The sequence below is a fragment of the Callorhinchus milii genome, unplaced genomic scaffold, assembly GCF_018977255.1.
Source record: "Callorhinchus milii isolate IMCB2004 unplaced genomic scaffold, IMCB_Cmil_1.0 Scaffold27, whole genome shotgun sequence".
Lineage (NCBI taxonomy): Eukaryota > Metazoa > Chordata > Chondrichthyes > Chimaeriformes > Callorhinchidae > Callorhinchus > Callorhinchus milii.
This window is the reverse complement of record NW_024704768.1, coordinates 3,023,818-3,041,204: the sequence shown is the minus strand read 5'-3', so window position 1 is coordinate 3,041,204 and position 17,387 is coordinate 3,023,818. Positions and strand designations below refer to the sequence as shown.

The window sequence follows — 17,387 nt, the reverse complement described above, 5'->3', positions numbered from 1 at the left end:
AGAGGGAGGGGTAAGAGAGAGAGGGAGAGAGAGAGGAAAGAGAGAGAGGCTTTACACTTGACAGCGTATCATCTTGTGAAGCGCTTTGAGACGTCTCGAAGACGTGATAAGGCAGTCGATGGCAAACGCAAGGATTATTATTGCTACGGTAAACCCTCGCCTTCGGTTTAGCGCCTCACGCGCTGATGGGCAGACGGTGACGGCCAACATGAGGACCGAATGCAAGTGCCACGGCCTGTCGGGCTCCTGCGCGGTCAGGACCTGCTGGAAGAAGATGCCCCACTTCCGAGAGGTGGGGAGCCGCCTGTTGGATCGCTTCAACGGGGCCTTCAAGGTGATGGGGGGCAACGACGGGAAGACCCTGATCCCGGTCGGGCAGAACATCAAGCAGCCCGACAAACACGACCTGATCTACTCCGCGGAGTCCCCGGACTTCTGCCTCCCGAACCGGAGGACAGGCTCCCCCGGCACCCGAGGCCGGGCCTGCAACGGCACGGCTTTGGACGTGAGCGGCTGCGACCTGCTCTGCTGCGGCCGCGGCCACCGGGAGCAGACGGTCAGCTTCGAGGAGAACTGCCAGTGCCGCTTCCACTGGTGCTGCGTGGTCCAGTGCAGGCAGTGCACCGTCAGGAAGGAGCTGAGCGTCTGCTTGTAGCGCGGGTGGTGGTGCGAGGGGGGGTGGGGGCGGAGGGGGGGGCGACGCCCCCACACCCCTCCCGGGGGGAGAGAGGTACGCGCGGGACAGGTTCGTGCAGCGCCTCTCGCCTCGGGAGGACGTTCCCAAAGCGTTGGACGGTCAGGGTGTTTTGCGCCTGGAATTTAACTAAACATTATAGGGTGGGGGTGGGTGGGTGGGGGAGTGGGGGAGTGGGGCGGGGGTTGGGGGGGGGGGGAACGAGAAACATTACGTCGTCCAAAGAGAAAAACTAATGGAGAAACGGACATCGCCAACAACAAGAACGACGCCAACAAGAACGACAGCAACAACTTACACTCGTACAGAAACCTTTTTGGCGCCCCCCCCCCTCCCCCCGTGGGGGTCCAACAGATGACCTTTAGTGACAAGCACGAGATGCGGAGGAAGGGAACTGTACGACTTACTGACTCCACATCCGTCGGGGGAGGCTTGCCAGTGATTCCCGAGAAAGAGGTCTGAATCGTATCACAGCACCTAAGGGTCAACGAGGTGGGACGTTATCAGTTTGGGGATGGGTGGGTGCGTGGGTGGGTGGGTGGGTGGCTGGGGAGAGGAGTGAGGGGGTTAGGAAGGGAGGTGGGGGTGGGGAAAGGGGGAGAGGAAGAGAGAGGCGGTGGGGGGGCGGTGGAATGGCTTAGGCAAATTATCGAAAGATTAAAGGCAAATCATATATAATTTCTATTGAGCTATTTGGTACCCGGGGGTTGCCTTTGTACCCCTTTGCGTTCCACAGTGTCGGAAAGTACTGCCTTTCCCGTGCGGGTCCCGAAACCATTTGCCCCCCTCGAGCAGAATTTTCCAAGGTTGCTTTTCCTTCGTATTATTCCTTCTCCTTATTTTTTTACCATCACCGCGTTGAGGGTTTTTTTGTGCTCGACTGCCCGTTTCGGGGCGGAAGAGGTTATTTAAAGAAGAAAAGTAACGATGTTTACCTGTTGTTTTAAGGTTAACCTTTTTCGCTTATCAGTTATTTGACCGAGAGAACGCACGAAATTGTAATGGTTTATGTTTCCCCACCTGAGCACCTGTCTAGCTCCACAGTGCTTGAGGCTGTTAGAGCACTGACTGAACCCGAGCTCCTGCTCGTACGGTGGAGATGGACTGATATACGTCAGGTGCGACAGCAACTTGCGTTCATACGGCGTCTCGGACCGCTCGACAGTGGCCGAACCGCCGTTAATTGGCGCTGTGAGTCTTCAGCTCACTGCATGGCGTATCCCGCGAAGCGCTTTGAGACGCGATACGACGTTCACTCGAGACATCCCCGAGCGAAGATAGCCACGCACGCGTTCCTCCGCTCCGTTGCTAATACCTTAACTGTCGTTTGTTTGTTTGTTTGTTGTTCTTGTTGACACCTTAACGATCAAATGAAACAACGGAGGCCGGACCTCGAAGACGTGATAAGGCGCTGTGTCAAACGCAAGGATTGTTCTTCTTCTTATTACATCTCGTTGCTGAGAGGCGAAAATGTTTCAGACTTAGCGATGGTGTAGAGTTCTTAGGCTTAAGTAGGAGCAGTTTAGTCGGCTCTGATATTCCACGTGCCTTTCGCGAGATCACCAGAGAATCCGTTGAAGAAGGAAGGCCCTTCGACCCATTTGACAGGACGCCCACCCACCCAAAGCCCTCCCATCACAGCGGCCAACTGTGTTCTTGTCCGCACGTCTTTCTGCTTGTGTGTGACTATACATTTCTGTGTGGATTTTCTTACCTCTGCGAGTGTGTGTCTGTTTCTGTGGTGTGTCTCCTGCCTGAGCGTGTGTTTGCACGTGTGCCTGTGTCTGCGTTTCCCTAACTGTCCAGCGCCTTGGGATGTCCTCCTGATATAATTTGTTGTTTGTGTGTGTGAGTTAACTTAATCTTGTCTACAGGAATCCCTCTGATTTTCGCAAAAAGTCTCTTAACACCCCCACCCCCCCCCCCCCCCTCCACCCAACACTGACGTCGCCAACAAGAGACTTGTTCAAATGGCAATAAAGAAATTCACACCCTGGCTCTCTTTGATCTCTCACTTCAGTAAGAACCGACATATTTGGACGTCGCAGGCAAAAGAGTTGCCCAACCGTAGGGAAGAGCGATGAATCACGCTTTCTCAGAGAGACCGCTGAGGAGATCCAACTTGTAGATCCAAGTCTAGACTTAATTCGGATTTAGTCATTTAATTCGGTGAGAAAAGGGTGGAGCAATTGGATGTTAAGAGAGGAGAGCGTGATAGCGAGATGGATGGAAGATATTCTTTGATGTGTCTACGGAGGGCCTGATTGACTATCCTTGGTGGGGTTGGGGTGGGGCTAAGCAGGGTCTTCTTAGGGCTTCAGATAAGGACCTTGCTCTCCCGCACTCCCCCTTTGCCAATTCAATCGCAATTTTCAAGACTGAGGTTGATAGATTTTTGTTCGGGTACAGTATCAAGGGAAGGACATGGGTATAAATGGAGTCGAGGCAGATCAGCCATGGTCCGATAGAATGGCAGAACAGGCTTGAGGGGCTGAATGGCCTCCTCCTGTCCCCATGTTCCTAAGCCAGCCCTCCTCACTCAAACGAGTGAGAGGTTTAAAGGTTCACAATCTCTTTCCTCTTGGGTGTCATCTGGCACAGGCAGCAGCGACGACGACGACGACGACAACGACAACAGCTTGCACTTATGTAGTGCCCTTCGAGACGTCTCAAAGCGCTCCACGGACTATGCCGTAAAGCGTAGCGACTGTGGGTGAAACGCGGTAGCCAATCGTGCCCGGCAGTCGGTCGTCGGGCAACTAATTATGGTCGTTAGGCAAATGAAAAGTGTGCGTCTTGCGAACACTGCAAAGATTCAATGGCGCAATTGTTTCGGAAGTAATAATAATTATAATAATAGTAATGTTATTATAAATGGCCCGGGGAGTGGAGGTGAGAGCGGTGTTGATATTCGAAACACAAGGGGGACATTCGAGTGACGTTTAGAAAGGGATAGGACAAGTTTATTTTCCCACGAAGGTGATGTTTAACTGAAGTGTTCTTTTCTGCCCGAGAATCCAATCTTGCTTCCCTTCTGCCGAGTGCGACCTGTTGTGATCTCTCTCTCTCTCTTTCTCTCTCGCTCGCGCGCTCTCTTTCTCTCTCTTTCTCTCTCTCTCTCTCTCTCGGATGCCTGGGTTTTGTTGAAGCAATTGTTCAAAATATCTCGAAGATATTGTCTCCTTTTTACTTCCTGCGGGTCACCTGAAGAGGTATATCCCTTGAGATCTTCGTGTCCAGGTGGTACAGCAACAACCACAACAACTCGCGTTTATACCGCGCCCTTCACGAGAGGTAGCGTCCCATCACGCAACCAGAGGAGGAGGTACGAGGTTTCATTCGCCGTTAAAAAACTGGTACCGCCATTCAGATGTCCCGTGTGTATTAATGCCTTCCAAACAAATCATCATAAATTGGTCCACGCCCATCCACGACTTTGTGCGCAATCGGCTGCCGCGTTTCGCCCACAAAGTATATACAGTCAATTCACTTTACGGCGTATCCTGTGAAGCGCTTTGAGACGTCTGGAAGACGTGACAAGGCACTGTGTCAAATGCGAGGATTATTATTATTATACGGTTATTATTCAGTATTTACTACGTGCGATTTCCTATTGTATTTTCGTTTCTGGCCTCGATTGTTAAAGTGTTACTAAAATCTGAGATCTGTCTGGAACTATTGCCCTCTCTTTTTCTCGTCGGTGTTATTCAATCTCGCGACTTAATTGGAAATGTTTGCTTTTTGTCCCCGTTGACACGGAACACCCCAACCATTTTGTTTGGGGGCCAAAGGTTGGGCAGGTCTCCTTCACGCGCCTCTGTTTGCTGAGCAATTTGTGAAGCGCTTTCGAGAAGTCTCGAAGACTCGATAAGGCGCTATATCGAACGCAAGGATTGTTATCCGTAGTAGTTCGGAATTACTGCCTCAGAACAAAACAAAGTACTGTCGTCACCGCTGGCAAACCATCACAAGTAGCTTCTGCATCGATTTAAGCTATCAGAAGATATCAATATATCCAATTCAATGCAATATAACTCCTTTTTTGCAGTCAGCGAAGTGTCTGACATATTGAGACATGTGTTAGACATCCAGCTGACCGTATATATATATGTGTGTGTGTGTTCAGCTATTTCAAAACAATATTCGTTTTGATGTGAATTAAATAGCAATAAGTTGAGTTAATTCTCTCTCTCTCTCTCTCTCTCGGACTGTGTCATTCCTCTCCTGTCCTTTCCTGTTCCCCGTTCCCCTGTGTGCTTTCCAAATAAATAGACACTTCACCCTTCTCCTTTCTAACGCTGTGGTCCTCAGTCTTTCGGGAGTGGTTTGTGGCACTGGTTGGGTTTTGGAGGGGGAATGATGAAAGTAAAGAACCGTTGGAGCAAACAGGGCATGGAAACCTGGAGCTCGGCGGTTAGAGCCTTCTCGCCTCGCAAGCGCGAGGACCCGGGTTCGATTCCCGGGCGGGTCAGGTCAGGGCGAAACACTGGGCAAGTTTCCTTACTCCACACACACACACACACGCACACGCACATACACGCCTCTGGTTACCCAGCAATATCGCTTTTCCGGGGGTAATAATCCCTTCAAAAAACAATAAATTCACTTCGTTGAGGTGGGGAGGAAGGGGAGTGGTGGCTTGTGAGATACTTCGCTGTTTAGGATTGCCAGCGTCAAGCACCAAACGATGAGGACGGCAGCAGAACAAAGTCATCCTACGTCTGCCACAAAAACGTGCCTTAACAACAACTCCAACAACTGACATTTCCGCACATCGGGAGGGCGTCCCGAGGCGCTGGACAGACGGGAATACGGACCCGAGCTGGACAGCACCTCCTAGAGGAGCAGAGCAATTATTTACCCGATCCCACATCAAGCCATCCTGGGATTGGGATGGTCAACCTATGGGTAATGTTCTGCTATGATGGCCCATCAATATCTGAGCTCAGACCCACCCTCCCAAACAACAACAACAAGGCATGACATTTACACAGTGCCTTTCATGTCGGGAGGACATCCCAAGGCCCTGGACAGTCAGGGATTTGGACGCGATCAGGGAAGATGGCGGAGAGGGTGGAGGGCAGAGAGGTAATTGGAGAGAGAAACATCATTACCCTAATAATTTAACCCTTGTTATTAACGAGCAGTGGATTGCACTGGCAAGAGACTAGTTATTGATCGCTGGGTTTTATTGGTTTATGTAATAACTTTTTTTTTGTCTACTGATGTCCCCGATGCGCACACAGACAAGGAGACAGGTAGCGATACGTTCAGATGCACAGGAGCACAGTTTTAATCTGCAAATCCATCCTTCGCGAACCGTTTTTATTTTCCCCGCAGTTCTTCTTCAAAAAATGTTTCGGAAACCTTCCCCATTTCCGCCCGATCTTAAACCTCGAAAGCCAAACGGTCTGACGAGATGGCGCGCCGTGTTTTGGGAAATTATTAATACCAATAACGAGCCTTGCAATGGATACAGCCCCTCATCCCGTCTTCGAGACGTCTCAAAGCGCTTGACAGAACGTACTGTAAAGTGAATTGACTGTATATTTGTTAAGCAGTTGGATAGAGAAGCAGTTTCCCTCCCCCCCAAAAAAGAAATGTGTTGCTTTCATCGTGTCCTATGGTATCCCTTACCAAATATCCGCAAACTTACCCGCACAGGTGGACCAAAGAAAAAAATACTTTCAACACCTTGTGGCTGAAGAGTTATTGCGAATATAATTATGTTATTACAAAGAAAAAGCACTCTCTCACACACTGTGTTAGCAAAAAAAAAAACAGCTGGGGTTTCCCTCTGAACTCCACACAGATTATTTCAAAGATTTTGGGACTTTTATTCGTGTTTTTTTGGGGGGTTGGACAGCAAAAAGATCAAAGTTATCATTTTTTTTTTGACATGCACCTGTGGAGTTTCAAAGGGTCAGAGAACAGACAGAGAGGAGAGGGAGGGAGGGAGGGAGAAAGGGAGGGAGGGAGGGAGGGAGGGAGAAAGGGAGGAATAAAGTGGAAAGATAGAGGGAGATAGAGAGTGGCAGAGAGGTAGAGACAACATCAGCGATGAGAGAGAGAGACACACACACACAGACAGACACACACACAGACACAGAGAGAGTAAGAATGACTGGTGATCTATGCATATATCTGCATCCATTCAATTTGGCTTTGAGTTGACTTGGAAATCCTCCCTCCTGGTCTAAGACTGACTCAGTCAAGCAGCTACAAGGAGAAGCTTAGCAAAGGCATTGCAACTTGACACCCAACGAAGAGGAACATGCAATGAGTCTGGTTCTGTACTGTTCTGCCACTGGACCTGGTGTGATAGATCTTGTCCTGTGTTATCTGTCTGTCTCTCCCACCACCCACCACCCACCACCCAACCCAACACATCCCACCCTTCCCCTCCCAAACCAAACCTGTTTTTGCCATCAACCTCTCCAGCAATGGCTAAGATTTCTCTACTCCTCGCCATGTCCCTGACAGTGAACTGGTAAGAGCATTTATTATTCGTGTTTCAGTCTCTGCCAAAGCATATAAATATAGCTGTTTCATTTGAGATCCGTCAACTGTCTCTCTCTCTCTCTATGTGTGTATATATATATGTTTTATATACACAGAATGACACCCAAAAAAAATATAATAAGACCCTGTGTTTCAATAATAATTACTTTCTCATGATTTAATCTCTTTTAAGGCATATTAGACCTTGTAATGATGGTAATCACGACTTTTTGGTGACTGTATGCTATGTGATATGGTGAATGTAATTGTAATACTCTTTTATTTCATTCCCTTGAAACATTATCACTGTGAGGTTTGATGGGTTTCCACCCCCCACCCCCTATCCCCCTTCCCCCCTCCACCTTTTGGAATACTGTACATTTTTTTTCCCTACGAATTCTGGCTGTTGACTTTTTTTTAATTAAAAAAAGGTTATTAATTGCTCTCAACACCCCCCATTATCGTAACCAGCGACTACTAGGATGGTAGAAGACGAAAGAGAAGGAACTTGGCCTTTTTCGTCTAGCGATTCCCAAGTAATTAGTATCAGTTATTATCTGCTTCTCACATTGTCCCCATTGCTATCCTCTTATATTCAAAGGAGGATTGCGTTGTTGTTGTTGTTGAAGTCTTGTAGGGCAACGGTTCGAGCCCTCGCCTCGCAAGCGAGAGGACCTCAGTTTGATTCCCCGGGGGGGCAGGGCGAAACATTGGACAAGTTTCCTTACTCCGCACACACACGCGCGCACACACACACACACACGCACACGCACGTCTCTGTTTACCCGGCAGCGAGTAGCAACCCGGTTGTTAGTCGATTGGCAGATCGCTTTTCCGATCGGCTTAATAATCCCCTAAAAAAAATACAATAACCCCCCCCACCACCCAAATGAATGCGGTCACTCAATCTACGCCATTATCTGCTGCGTTTCGCCCTCAAAACGTACGCTGTGTCGAACGTGAAGGGTTATTCTATTGCTTGTCTTGCCAGCGTGGCAGGGAACGAGATACTGGGGTTGAGGATACCAGCCGACCCCATCTTGACCGCTAACACTGTCTGCCTGAGTTTGCCGGGGCTGAGCAAAAGGCAACTGGGTCTGTGCGTGCGGAGTCCTGATGTCACTGCAGCTGCTGTACAAGGTATTCAGATCGCCATCCACGAGTGCCAACAGCAACTTCGGGACCAACGGTGGAACTGCTCGACTTTGGAGAACGGTGGCAAAATCCTGCAGGACACGGTCATCTTGAACAGAGGTGAGGACACTGCGAAACCCACCCTCTCTTCTTCCTCTCCTCTCCTCTCCTCTCTTCTCCCCATCTCACCAGGATCCCGTACGTTATTATTATTATTATTTGAAGGGATTATTAACGCACCCCCCCAGGAGTTATCAGCGGTTAGGGCCCTCTCGCCTCGCGAGCGGGTTCGATTCCCGGACGGGTCAGGTCGGGTCAGGGCGAAACTTTGGGCAAGTTTCCTTTACTCCACCCACACACACACACACACCATGCACACACACGCACACACATGCCTCTGGTTACCCAGCAGTAAGTAGTCGTTAGTCGATTGGCGGATGGCTTTTCCGGGGGGTTAATAAACCCTCCAAATAATAATAATAATAATAATTTGGTCACTCAATCCACTGCTGTTTGTGGGACGGACGCCGCTGTGCGCCATCGGTTGCCGCGTTCCGCCCCCAAAACGCACAGTCACGACACTTTGCAGCGTATCCCGTGAAGCGCTTTGAGACGTGACGGAAGACGTGATGAGGCGCCGGTCAAAACACAAGGGTTATTATTAATATTATTATAAGATGGAAAAAAGATCCTGAAAGGCTGAGAGACAACGAGAGAATGATTTTAATCGCAAAAGTCTGGATTTTTTTTGGTCTCCTTTTCTTTTGTTGGGGGGGAAAAAAAATCCTTGGCACTTTGCTAAAGTTTTGAGAGAGTCTCCTCGGTTCCTCTGGTTTGGCTGTGACAGACTGATCTTGAAGTCTTAGCCTCAGGGGGACAAAGTTTGGGTGATCACTGGTCATGGGACCTGAGAGAGAGAGAGAGAGAGAGAGTGAAAGAACTGTATAGAGAGAGAGAGAGAGAGAGCGCTGGAGAGAGAGAGAGAGAGAGGACTGCGGGGAGAGAGAGAGAGAGAGAGAGAGAGCGCTGTAGGGAGAGAGAGAGAGAGAGCGCTGTAGGGAGAGAGAGAGAGAGAGAGAGAGAACGCTGTAGGGAGAAGAAAGAGAGAGAGAATGTTAACCTTGCGACTGCTTTTTGTTAAAACCTGAAAAAAGGAGAATATAGAACAGAATATTAAACAATAAAATTGCCCCCCTCCCCCTCCCCCCACCCCCCCCCCACCCCACCGACATTACTGCGGGTGTTTTTTGATGGGACCTTCGCTCTCGGAGACTGGCGGGCGGTTGACGGAAGCGGTGGGGGGGGGGGGTGTGGGGGGGTGGGGGGGGGGGGATTGTCCTATGATACGAATCCAAATTCAAGTCCGCGCACAGGTCTGGGGAAGATCAAAGTACGGTTCAGGAGCGTTTGAGACGTCGAAGTTAATGCGTCCTGTCAGGTTGTTTTTAATGCTGTACTTTCCCTGGAATCCACCGAACGGCTTTTATCATCGAATTTTTTTTTTTTTCGGGGGCCCTACACATTAATTATAGCTTATTAGTAACAGGTATCTATCGGGCTGGGGCGTGTGAGGGAGAGACAGTCACAAGTCCACTTGTTCACACACGTCCCTTGCCTCGAAACGTATAGCTTCACCACCCGACCCCCCCCCACCCTCCCCTCCCTCCCTCCCCACCCCCCACCCAGAGCTGGTACTCCGAGCCGTGGGCTTCTCTGCAAACTCACCGCAAATACGGTTCGTCTCTTCGTCGACCCGCCCCGCGCTCTAAACGGCCGGAACATTCAGACTCCCTTCTATTTCGCGACCCAGTGCTCTGCGTTAGACCCGTATTAAAGGTCTTTCGGATGACATTCTGGGGAATCACTAAGTCACAACTAATTAAGTAAGGCCGTCGCTCTCTCTTTATATATATATGTGTGTGTGTACATATACCCTTCCCGGTTAAAGTACACCCCTTAAAATATAACGGGGGGGGGGGACTGTGGGATGGAGTTCCAGAGGGTGGGGGGCAGAGAGGCACAAGGCTAACGAGACTGATTTGCCATTTGGGACACGAGGGGGTGTTTGGGATTGATCTGTTCGAAGGCGTGCGAGGCCGGGATAGAAAGCTCTCGTCTGCCATTGACAGGCGAGAGATGTGGTACCTTGGGGCATGCACATCTCTGTCAAAATATACGCTCACCTTGTCAAAATCGAGGCGTCTGCTTTTGCACTTAATTTATTAACTGCATTCTTGTGCAATAGCGGCATCAATCCACGGCTTCTCCGCTCTATAATTAATCCTGGGCTTTTTCTTGAACCTCGTCATATTTTCTGTGGCTCAATTGCCTTTTGATCCTGGTGGAAAATCTGACTGAGTTATTAACCTTTACAGTCAGAGCCCCAAAGTGTTTTTTCTTCTTTAGAAAACGACCCCCCGCCCCCATCGCAGTTCAAGCTAGATAGCATCAATAAGCTTTAATGGGAACAAATTGCCCTGAGGCCATATGTTTAACTGGAGTCTGCAGATATAAAGGGCATTTTGTCCTTAAACACTTTACTTTACAGTGGATCCTGTGAAGCACTTTTCAGATGTCTCGACGACGTGATCGGGTGCTACATCCAACCGATTATTAATAATAATAATGATAATTATCCTCGCATTATTGACAATAGTAACCCTTTCGTTTGAATCTAGCGCCTTATCGCGTCTTCGAGACGTCTCAGAGCGCTTCGCGCGATACGCCGCGTGTTTGACGGGCGAAACGCGGCAGCCAGTTGCGCACGGCAGCGCCCACGCACACGGCGGTGGATTGAGTGGCCGAAATTTGCAGATTTTTAGCCTTAACAGTCCCATTTGCGTCGATGGTTAAAGTCGCTGTGTTTGCTTGCGGTTGCCACGTGATTATTCCCCCACGAAACAGTTTTATTCCGCGTCTGTTTTGACGTGATTCGCATCGCACGTGAAAACAGAACTGTGCTTTGCCCCTTAACCCCCACCCACCCACCCACCCACCCACACCCTCCTCCCTCCCTCCCCTTCCCTCCCCGATCCCCAAGGCTTAATTCAATGTATTTGTGCTCCGTACAGGATTCAGAGAGAGTGCTTTCACCTTCTCTCTGTTGGCCGCTGGGGTCACCCATTCGGTGGCCACAGCCTGTAGCCTGGGCAAGCTGAATGGCTGTGGGTGCGACCAGAAGCGTAGGTCAGAGGAGGAGAACCTGAGGGTCAAACTGCACCAGCTTCGAGTCCAAGCCTTGACCCAGGGTCTCCCTGTGTCTATCCCCCAACCCGAAGAGCACTTCCCTGTTGGGGGGAATCAGGACTCCTGGGAGTGGGGCGATTGCAGCCACGACATCGAGTTCGGGGAAAAGTTCTCCCGAGACTTTCTGGATTCCAGAGAGGCTTCCCGGGACATCCACGGGAGGATGCGGATGCACAATAACAAGCTTGGAAGGCAGGTAAGCCATCCGGCCGCCGGCAGATGGGTGGTTGTATTTTGGCCGGTCGGGTTTGTGTCTGACACACGTGGAAACCCGTCGCCGTGACCAGCGGGTGTCTGACACACGCACGCACACACACACACACACACACACACACACATGTGTTAACCTGTCCAACGTGATCAGCCGGGTGTCTGACACGCACACACACGCACACACACACACATATGTGTTAACCTGTCCACCGTGATCAGCCGGGTGTCTGATACGCACACACACACACACGCACACACACACACGCACACACACACACGTGTTAACCTGTCCACCGTGATCAGCTGGGTTTCTGACACTCACGCACACACACACACACACACGCACAGAAACACACACACGTGTTAACCCGTCACCGTGATCAGCCTCCAAACCCAACTGAGAATTCCCTGCCTCTCACCTACACATGGAAATCCCAGAGATAGGTTGTTGCAATGGAATGCTCTCTCTCTCTCGCTCTCTCGCTCTCTCTCTTTTTCCCCCCCCCCCCCCCCCCCACCCCCCGCCCCTCTCTCCGGAGGGATGTATCCTCCTTACCTAATTCTGGAAAGTATGAGGCGCAGGTTGGCAACAGCCCAAAGTGCGGGTTGATGGTAACTGCTGGAGTCTAACCAGCTCATAGTGTGCCATTGATTGTGTTCCTGGTGTCCAGCCAACAACCCTCCCCAAAAAGAATTGGTCATTTCAATCCACTTCTATTTGCGGGGACACTGCCTTGCACGAGTGGCTGCCCTGTTTCACAGTCACTCCACTTTACGGTATATCCTGTGAAGCACTGTGAGACGTGATGAGGCGCTGTATCAAAGGATTATTACTACTATTATTACTCTTGTCGGGCAACCTGGAGGCAGTGGAGCCAACACACCTGTAACATTAGCGAGAAAACTGTGTGTTTAGCGCAAGAGAATGCACGTAATTGCACATTTTAGCAGTCCCAAGCAATGGTACGTCGAACATTTGCTCAGCTAGAACTGTTCTGCCCTCAGGGACTTGGCTGGCAGGGCGAAAGACTTGTCCGCAACAGACAGGCTGGTCAATCATCAACGGCTCCTTGGATTATTACCAACCTGCCTGAAATGTCTCCACGCAGCCCCAGCGCAACCTCTGCGATAACCACGGTACCTTTCCTCCCGTCCCCAGGTCCCAAACCGTTCTTTCCCTTTGCCAAGCCACCCCCGGCTGTTTGTCAGAAAATTCTCTGCCATGTTTGCGCGCAAATATACGGCCTCCCCCAACTACCCCCAGGCAGGGCGAGATGTTGGGCAAGTTTCCTTACTCCGCGCACACACACACACACACACACACACACACGCACACACACGCCTCTGTTTACCCAGCAGTAAGTAGGAACCCGGTTGCTAGTCGCTCTTCCGTGGATAATAATCCCTTCAAAGAAAATACTAATAATTCGGTCTCTCAATCCACGACTCGCCGCGGAGACGCCGCTGCGCTGCAGTCGGCTGCCGTGTTTCGCCCACAAAATGCACAGTCACTTCACCTTGCGGTACGTTCGGTGACGGGCTTTGGGACGTCTCGAAGACGTGATGAGGCGCTACATCAAATGCAAGGATTATTATTGTTATTTCTTATACTTACGGAACGCTTTGCGAGGGTGTGAGGCTCTCGGCATTATATGCCGCTGTGTTTTATAAGACATCCTATTGATTAATCCAACCTCCAATGACTTCCCTCGTCCACTTGTTCGTCAAACCTTACCTCCAGTTCTTTACTCAATGAATTAGTAGCTGACCCAAAGCAATACTGTACCAACGAGGCATAAATTATACCTGGAATTGCTGATGGGAGATGGGAGGGTGGAAACTCAAGATAAGAAAATAAACACAGCCACTCCATAGTCTCGTTTCCCCGGAATATCATTACATTTGCGTTCTTAAGATTCCACCAGTGTAGCCCCCAGCGCTCTGTCTATCACCTCTTCTGTGATTTTTTTTTTGTGTGTGTGTGTGTGTGAAAGTCTTAACATGTTCTCGAAGGGTGAATCCCAGTTGAAATGTAGTTTGGAGTCCCTGTGGCTCAGCGGTTAAAGCAAGCGAGAGGACCTGGGTTCGATTCCCGGGCGGGCGGGCGGGCGGGCAGGGCGGGCAGGGCGAAATATTGGCCAAGTTTCCTTACTCCACACGCGTACATACACACACACGCACACACACGCGCGCGCGCGCACATGCAATTGGCTGCCTCGTTTTCGCCCACAAAATATCCAGTCAATTCCTTTTACAGTGATTGTTTAGGGCGAAAGGCTTTGAGGCGTCTCGAAGACGTGATAAGGCGCTCTATCAAATGCGAGGTTATTATATGTATTATCACGAGCGACAGAAAAGGGTAGGGAAAAAAGCCAGGAAGTGGGATTAGATTGTCGAGCTCCAGCGAACACCCAATCACCACCACGGGCTCAATAATAATAATAATAATAATAATAATAATCCTCGCATTCGACACAGCTGAATATCACGTCTTCGAGACGTCTCAAAGCGCTTCACGGGATATACCGTAAAGTGAATTCACTGTTTTTTTTGTGGTAGAACGGCAACAGCCAATTGCGCACAACAGCGTTCCCCACAAACAGTCGTGTTTTGAGTGACCAAATTATTATTATTATTATTGATATTATTATTTTTGAAGGGATTATTATCCCTGGGGATCGTTGCCAACGGGGGTGAATGACCTCTTTCTGTGTTGGAGTATCTGTGACACAGGAGAAAACATTGTTAAGCTATGACCAGCCCGAAAAGCATATCGCGCAAATATAATCAATTGAGCAGAAGCTTTCGGGTCGATCAGATACGTGCGTCAACAGCTGAGATCTTTCAAGATTTACCGTAAAAGCTAAATTAATATCTGGGTTTGATTTAAATGTTACTGGCAAACAGGCCGGCCCTTCACAAAGCAATTCCTCCAGACATTTTTGTCCAAATAGATGGTTCTGTCTTTAGTCTAAGCGGCTAAATGGAATGAGCTGTTGTAAAACAATTAGACTGTTGGCACAACAGCGATAGATAGATAGCACATCTCATCTCACAATAAACTCCCACTGGACCGGTTATGGTTAAGGCAGTCTGTGCAAAGCGAATGCCTTTGATGGTCAATAATAATAATAATAATAATTGGCTGTCTAATACCAACAGAGACCGTAGCCAACAGTGAAGCAACCTCCCACCTTCCACACCTCCCCCCCCCAACACAATAATAATGATAATATTTGGTGAAGCTCTTTGAGACGTCTCCAAACCACGTGATAATGCGCTGTACCGAATGCAAGGCTTATACTCCCGGCTCAAAGCGCTTCAAAGTCAATCCCCGTCGAGCGTAGTACCTGGGCGTTGGGGTCCGGCCAAAGTATCCCAATCCAATGCGTTGCCAACGGTCCCATTTCAAACCCGGTTATTGCGTGTGGGGGTGGAGCGTTTCAAGAGGAATTCAGGCATTTGTTGGTGCCTGAGATCCGCCCCCAAAATATACGGTCAATTCACTTGACAGCGTATCCTGTGAAGCGCTTCGAGACGTCTCGAAGACGCGATGAGGCGTCCATATCAAACGCAAGGATTATTATTATTATTCTGCATGGATCAGAGAAGATTAAGGGGAGATTTAATAGAGGTGTTCAACATTATGAGGGGATTTGATAGAGAGAAACTGTTGCCACTGGTGGGTGGGTCAGAAACCCGACGACACAGATTTAGGATAGTTGTCAAAAGAACCAGAGGTGGTGGTGAGGGGGGAAATGGTTTCACACAGCGAGTTGTCGGGATCTGGAATGCATTGCCTGAAAGAGCGGGGAGGGTGCGGGGGGGTGGGGGGGAACCGATTCAATAACAGCTTCCAACAGAGAAGTAGATAGATATTTGGGGAGGACAAGTTTGCAGGGCCATGGGGTGAGAGCGGGGGAGTGGGGTTGATCAGGGCTATGGGGAGGGAAAGAGCGGGGGGGGAGTGGGGTTGATCAGGGCTACGGGGAAAGAACGGAGGGGAGTGGGGTTGATTTGGAGCCAGCACAGACACGATGGGCCGAATGGCCTCCTTCTGTGCCGTATAATCCTACGATTATCAACCGTTCCCGCGGCTCCTTAGCTCCGATTCAATTGGTATCCCTCTCTCCCCCTCCCCCCACTCCCCCCCTCCCCCCACTTACCCTCTCCCCATCCCTTGCCCCCCACCGCCCCCCCCACCCTTCCCTCCCCCATCCCAGGTCGTGATGGACAACATGAAGAGGAAGTGCAAGTGCCACGGGACCTCGGGGAGCTGCCAGTTCAAGACCTGCTGGCGGGTCACACCCGAGTTCCGCCAGGTCGGGTTGGCATTGAAGGAACGCTTCCGGAACGCGCTCTTCATCAAGGCGCACAACAAGAACACGGGGCAGTTCAGCCTCAGGCAGGGCCTCAGGCGGAGGATCTACCGGGACATGGTCTACTTCGAGAAGTCGCCCGACTTCTGCGAGAGGGACCCGAGCACGGATTCGCCGGGCACCCGGGGCAGGACCTGCAACAAGACCAGCCAGGGGATGGACAACTGCGACAGCCTGTGCTGCGGGAGGGGGCACAACATCTTGAGGCGCAGCCGGAACGAACGCTGCCACTGCCGGTTCCACTGGTGCTGCTACGTGCTGTGCGAGGAGTGCCGGGTGAGCGAGTGGGTCAACACGTGCAAGTGAGAGGCTCCGAGAGGGTTCCAACAGCGAGGCCTGTTTTTTTTTTCCCCCGAGTCCTCCTCCAACTCCCCCCCACCACCCCCCCCCCGCTTTTGGGAGGACGTCCCAAGGCGCTGGACAGTCAGGGATTTGGCCCCCGAGCTGGTGGGGTGGGTGCGTGGGTGGGTCGGTGGGTGGGTGCAAGGGGAGATGTGTGGGTGGTGGGTGTGGGGGGGGGGCTGGACGGGATCAGGAGCGGAGGGCAGGGAAGTGTGGGGGGGTGGTGGCCTGAAGTGCTCGGAAGAAGAGGAAGGTGTTGAGACAGGCTTCGAAGGAGGTGAGGGGGAGGGGGAAACGAGGAGAAGGGAATGGGGGATGGAGTTCCAAAGGTTTTACGTACTTGACGGACGGACCTGAGGGCGGGCAAAGAGGTTTGGATAGACAGTCACCCAATGTTGGACTCGGAAACTCTCACTAACGCCCTTTCGAAGAGCTCCAATGTTTAAGCAATTGCCCGAAGAGTAACAGGAAATAATGGGCATCAATCCCACACTCTACCTTCTGCAGCTAGGGAGGGAGGGGGGAGGGGAGGGGGTGAGGTGGGGGGTGGGGGCAGATGGTCGGAACACCAACTTTTCCAATATATCTTGTGCCTTTTCCTTGTCTGCGAGCGAGTGCCCAGAATGGCCTTTAGACCAATTGTGCACCTCCACAGCCAACCCCGCTGTTTTTTCTTTAAGGTGTTGCGTTTGAACAACTAGCCTCAACTCACACACACACACACACACACACACACGCGCGTGTGACACACACACACACTCACACACGCGCACACACACGCGCGCACAATCTCCTGATTTGGCTTTGACAAACAAGCAAGCGACCAACTAGTCCCTTTCCACCACCATCACTGGCATCTTCATGGTCAAGGGCAGCCG

At 50.7% G+C, this 17,387-nt stretch overlaps 2 protein-coding genes across 2 annotated transcripts; both read left to right on the top strand.

The window, feature by feature from the left end:
* Positions 1-206: 206 nt before the first annotated feature.
* On the top strand, positions 207-655 carry LOC103190982 (protein Wnt-6-like). Its single transcript, XM_042344394.1, has one exon. The coding sequence runs from the start codon at positions 209-211 to the stop codon at positions 653-655; it is 447 nt and encodes a 148-aa protein (XP_042200328.1). The 5' UTR covers positions 207-208.
* A 6,496-nt stretch (positions 656-7,151) lies between these two features.
* wnt10b (wingless-type MMTV integration site family, member 10b) lies at positions 7,152-16,473 on the top strand. The gene is made up of 4 exons (XM_042344316.1): positions 7,152-7,184; positions 8,187-8,449; positions 11,401-11,771; positions 16,012-16,473. The coding sequence occupies exons 1-4, from the start codon at positions 7,165-7,167 to the stop codon at positions 16,471-16,473; spliced, it is 1,116 nt and encodes a 371-aa protein (XP_042200250.1). The 5' UTR covers positions 7,152-7,164.
* The last annotated feature ends 914 nt before the right edge of the window (positions 16,474-17,387 follow it).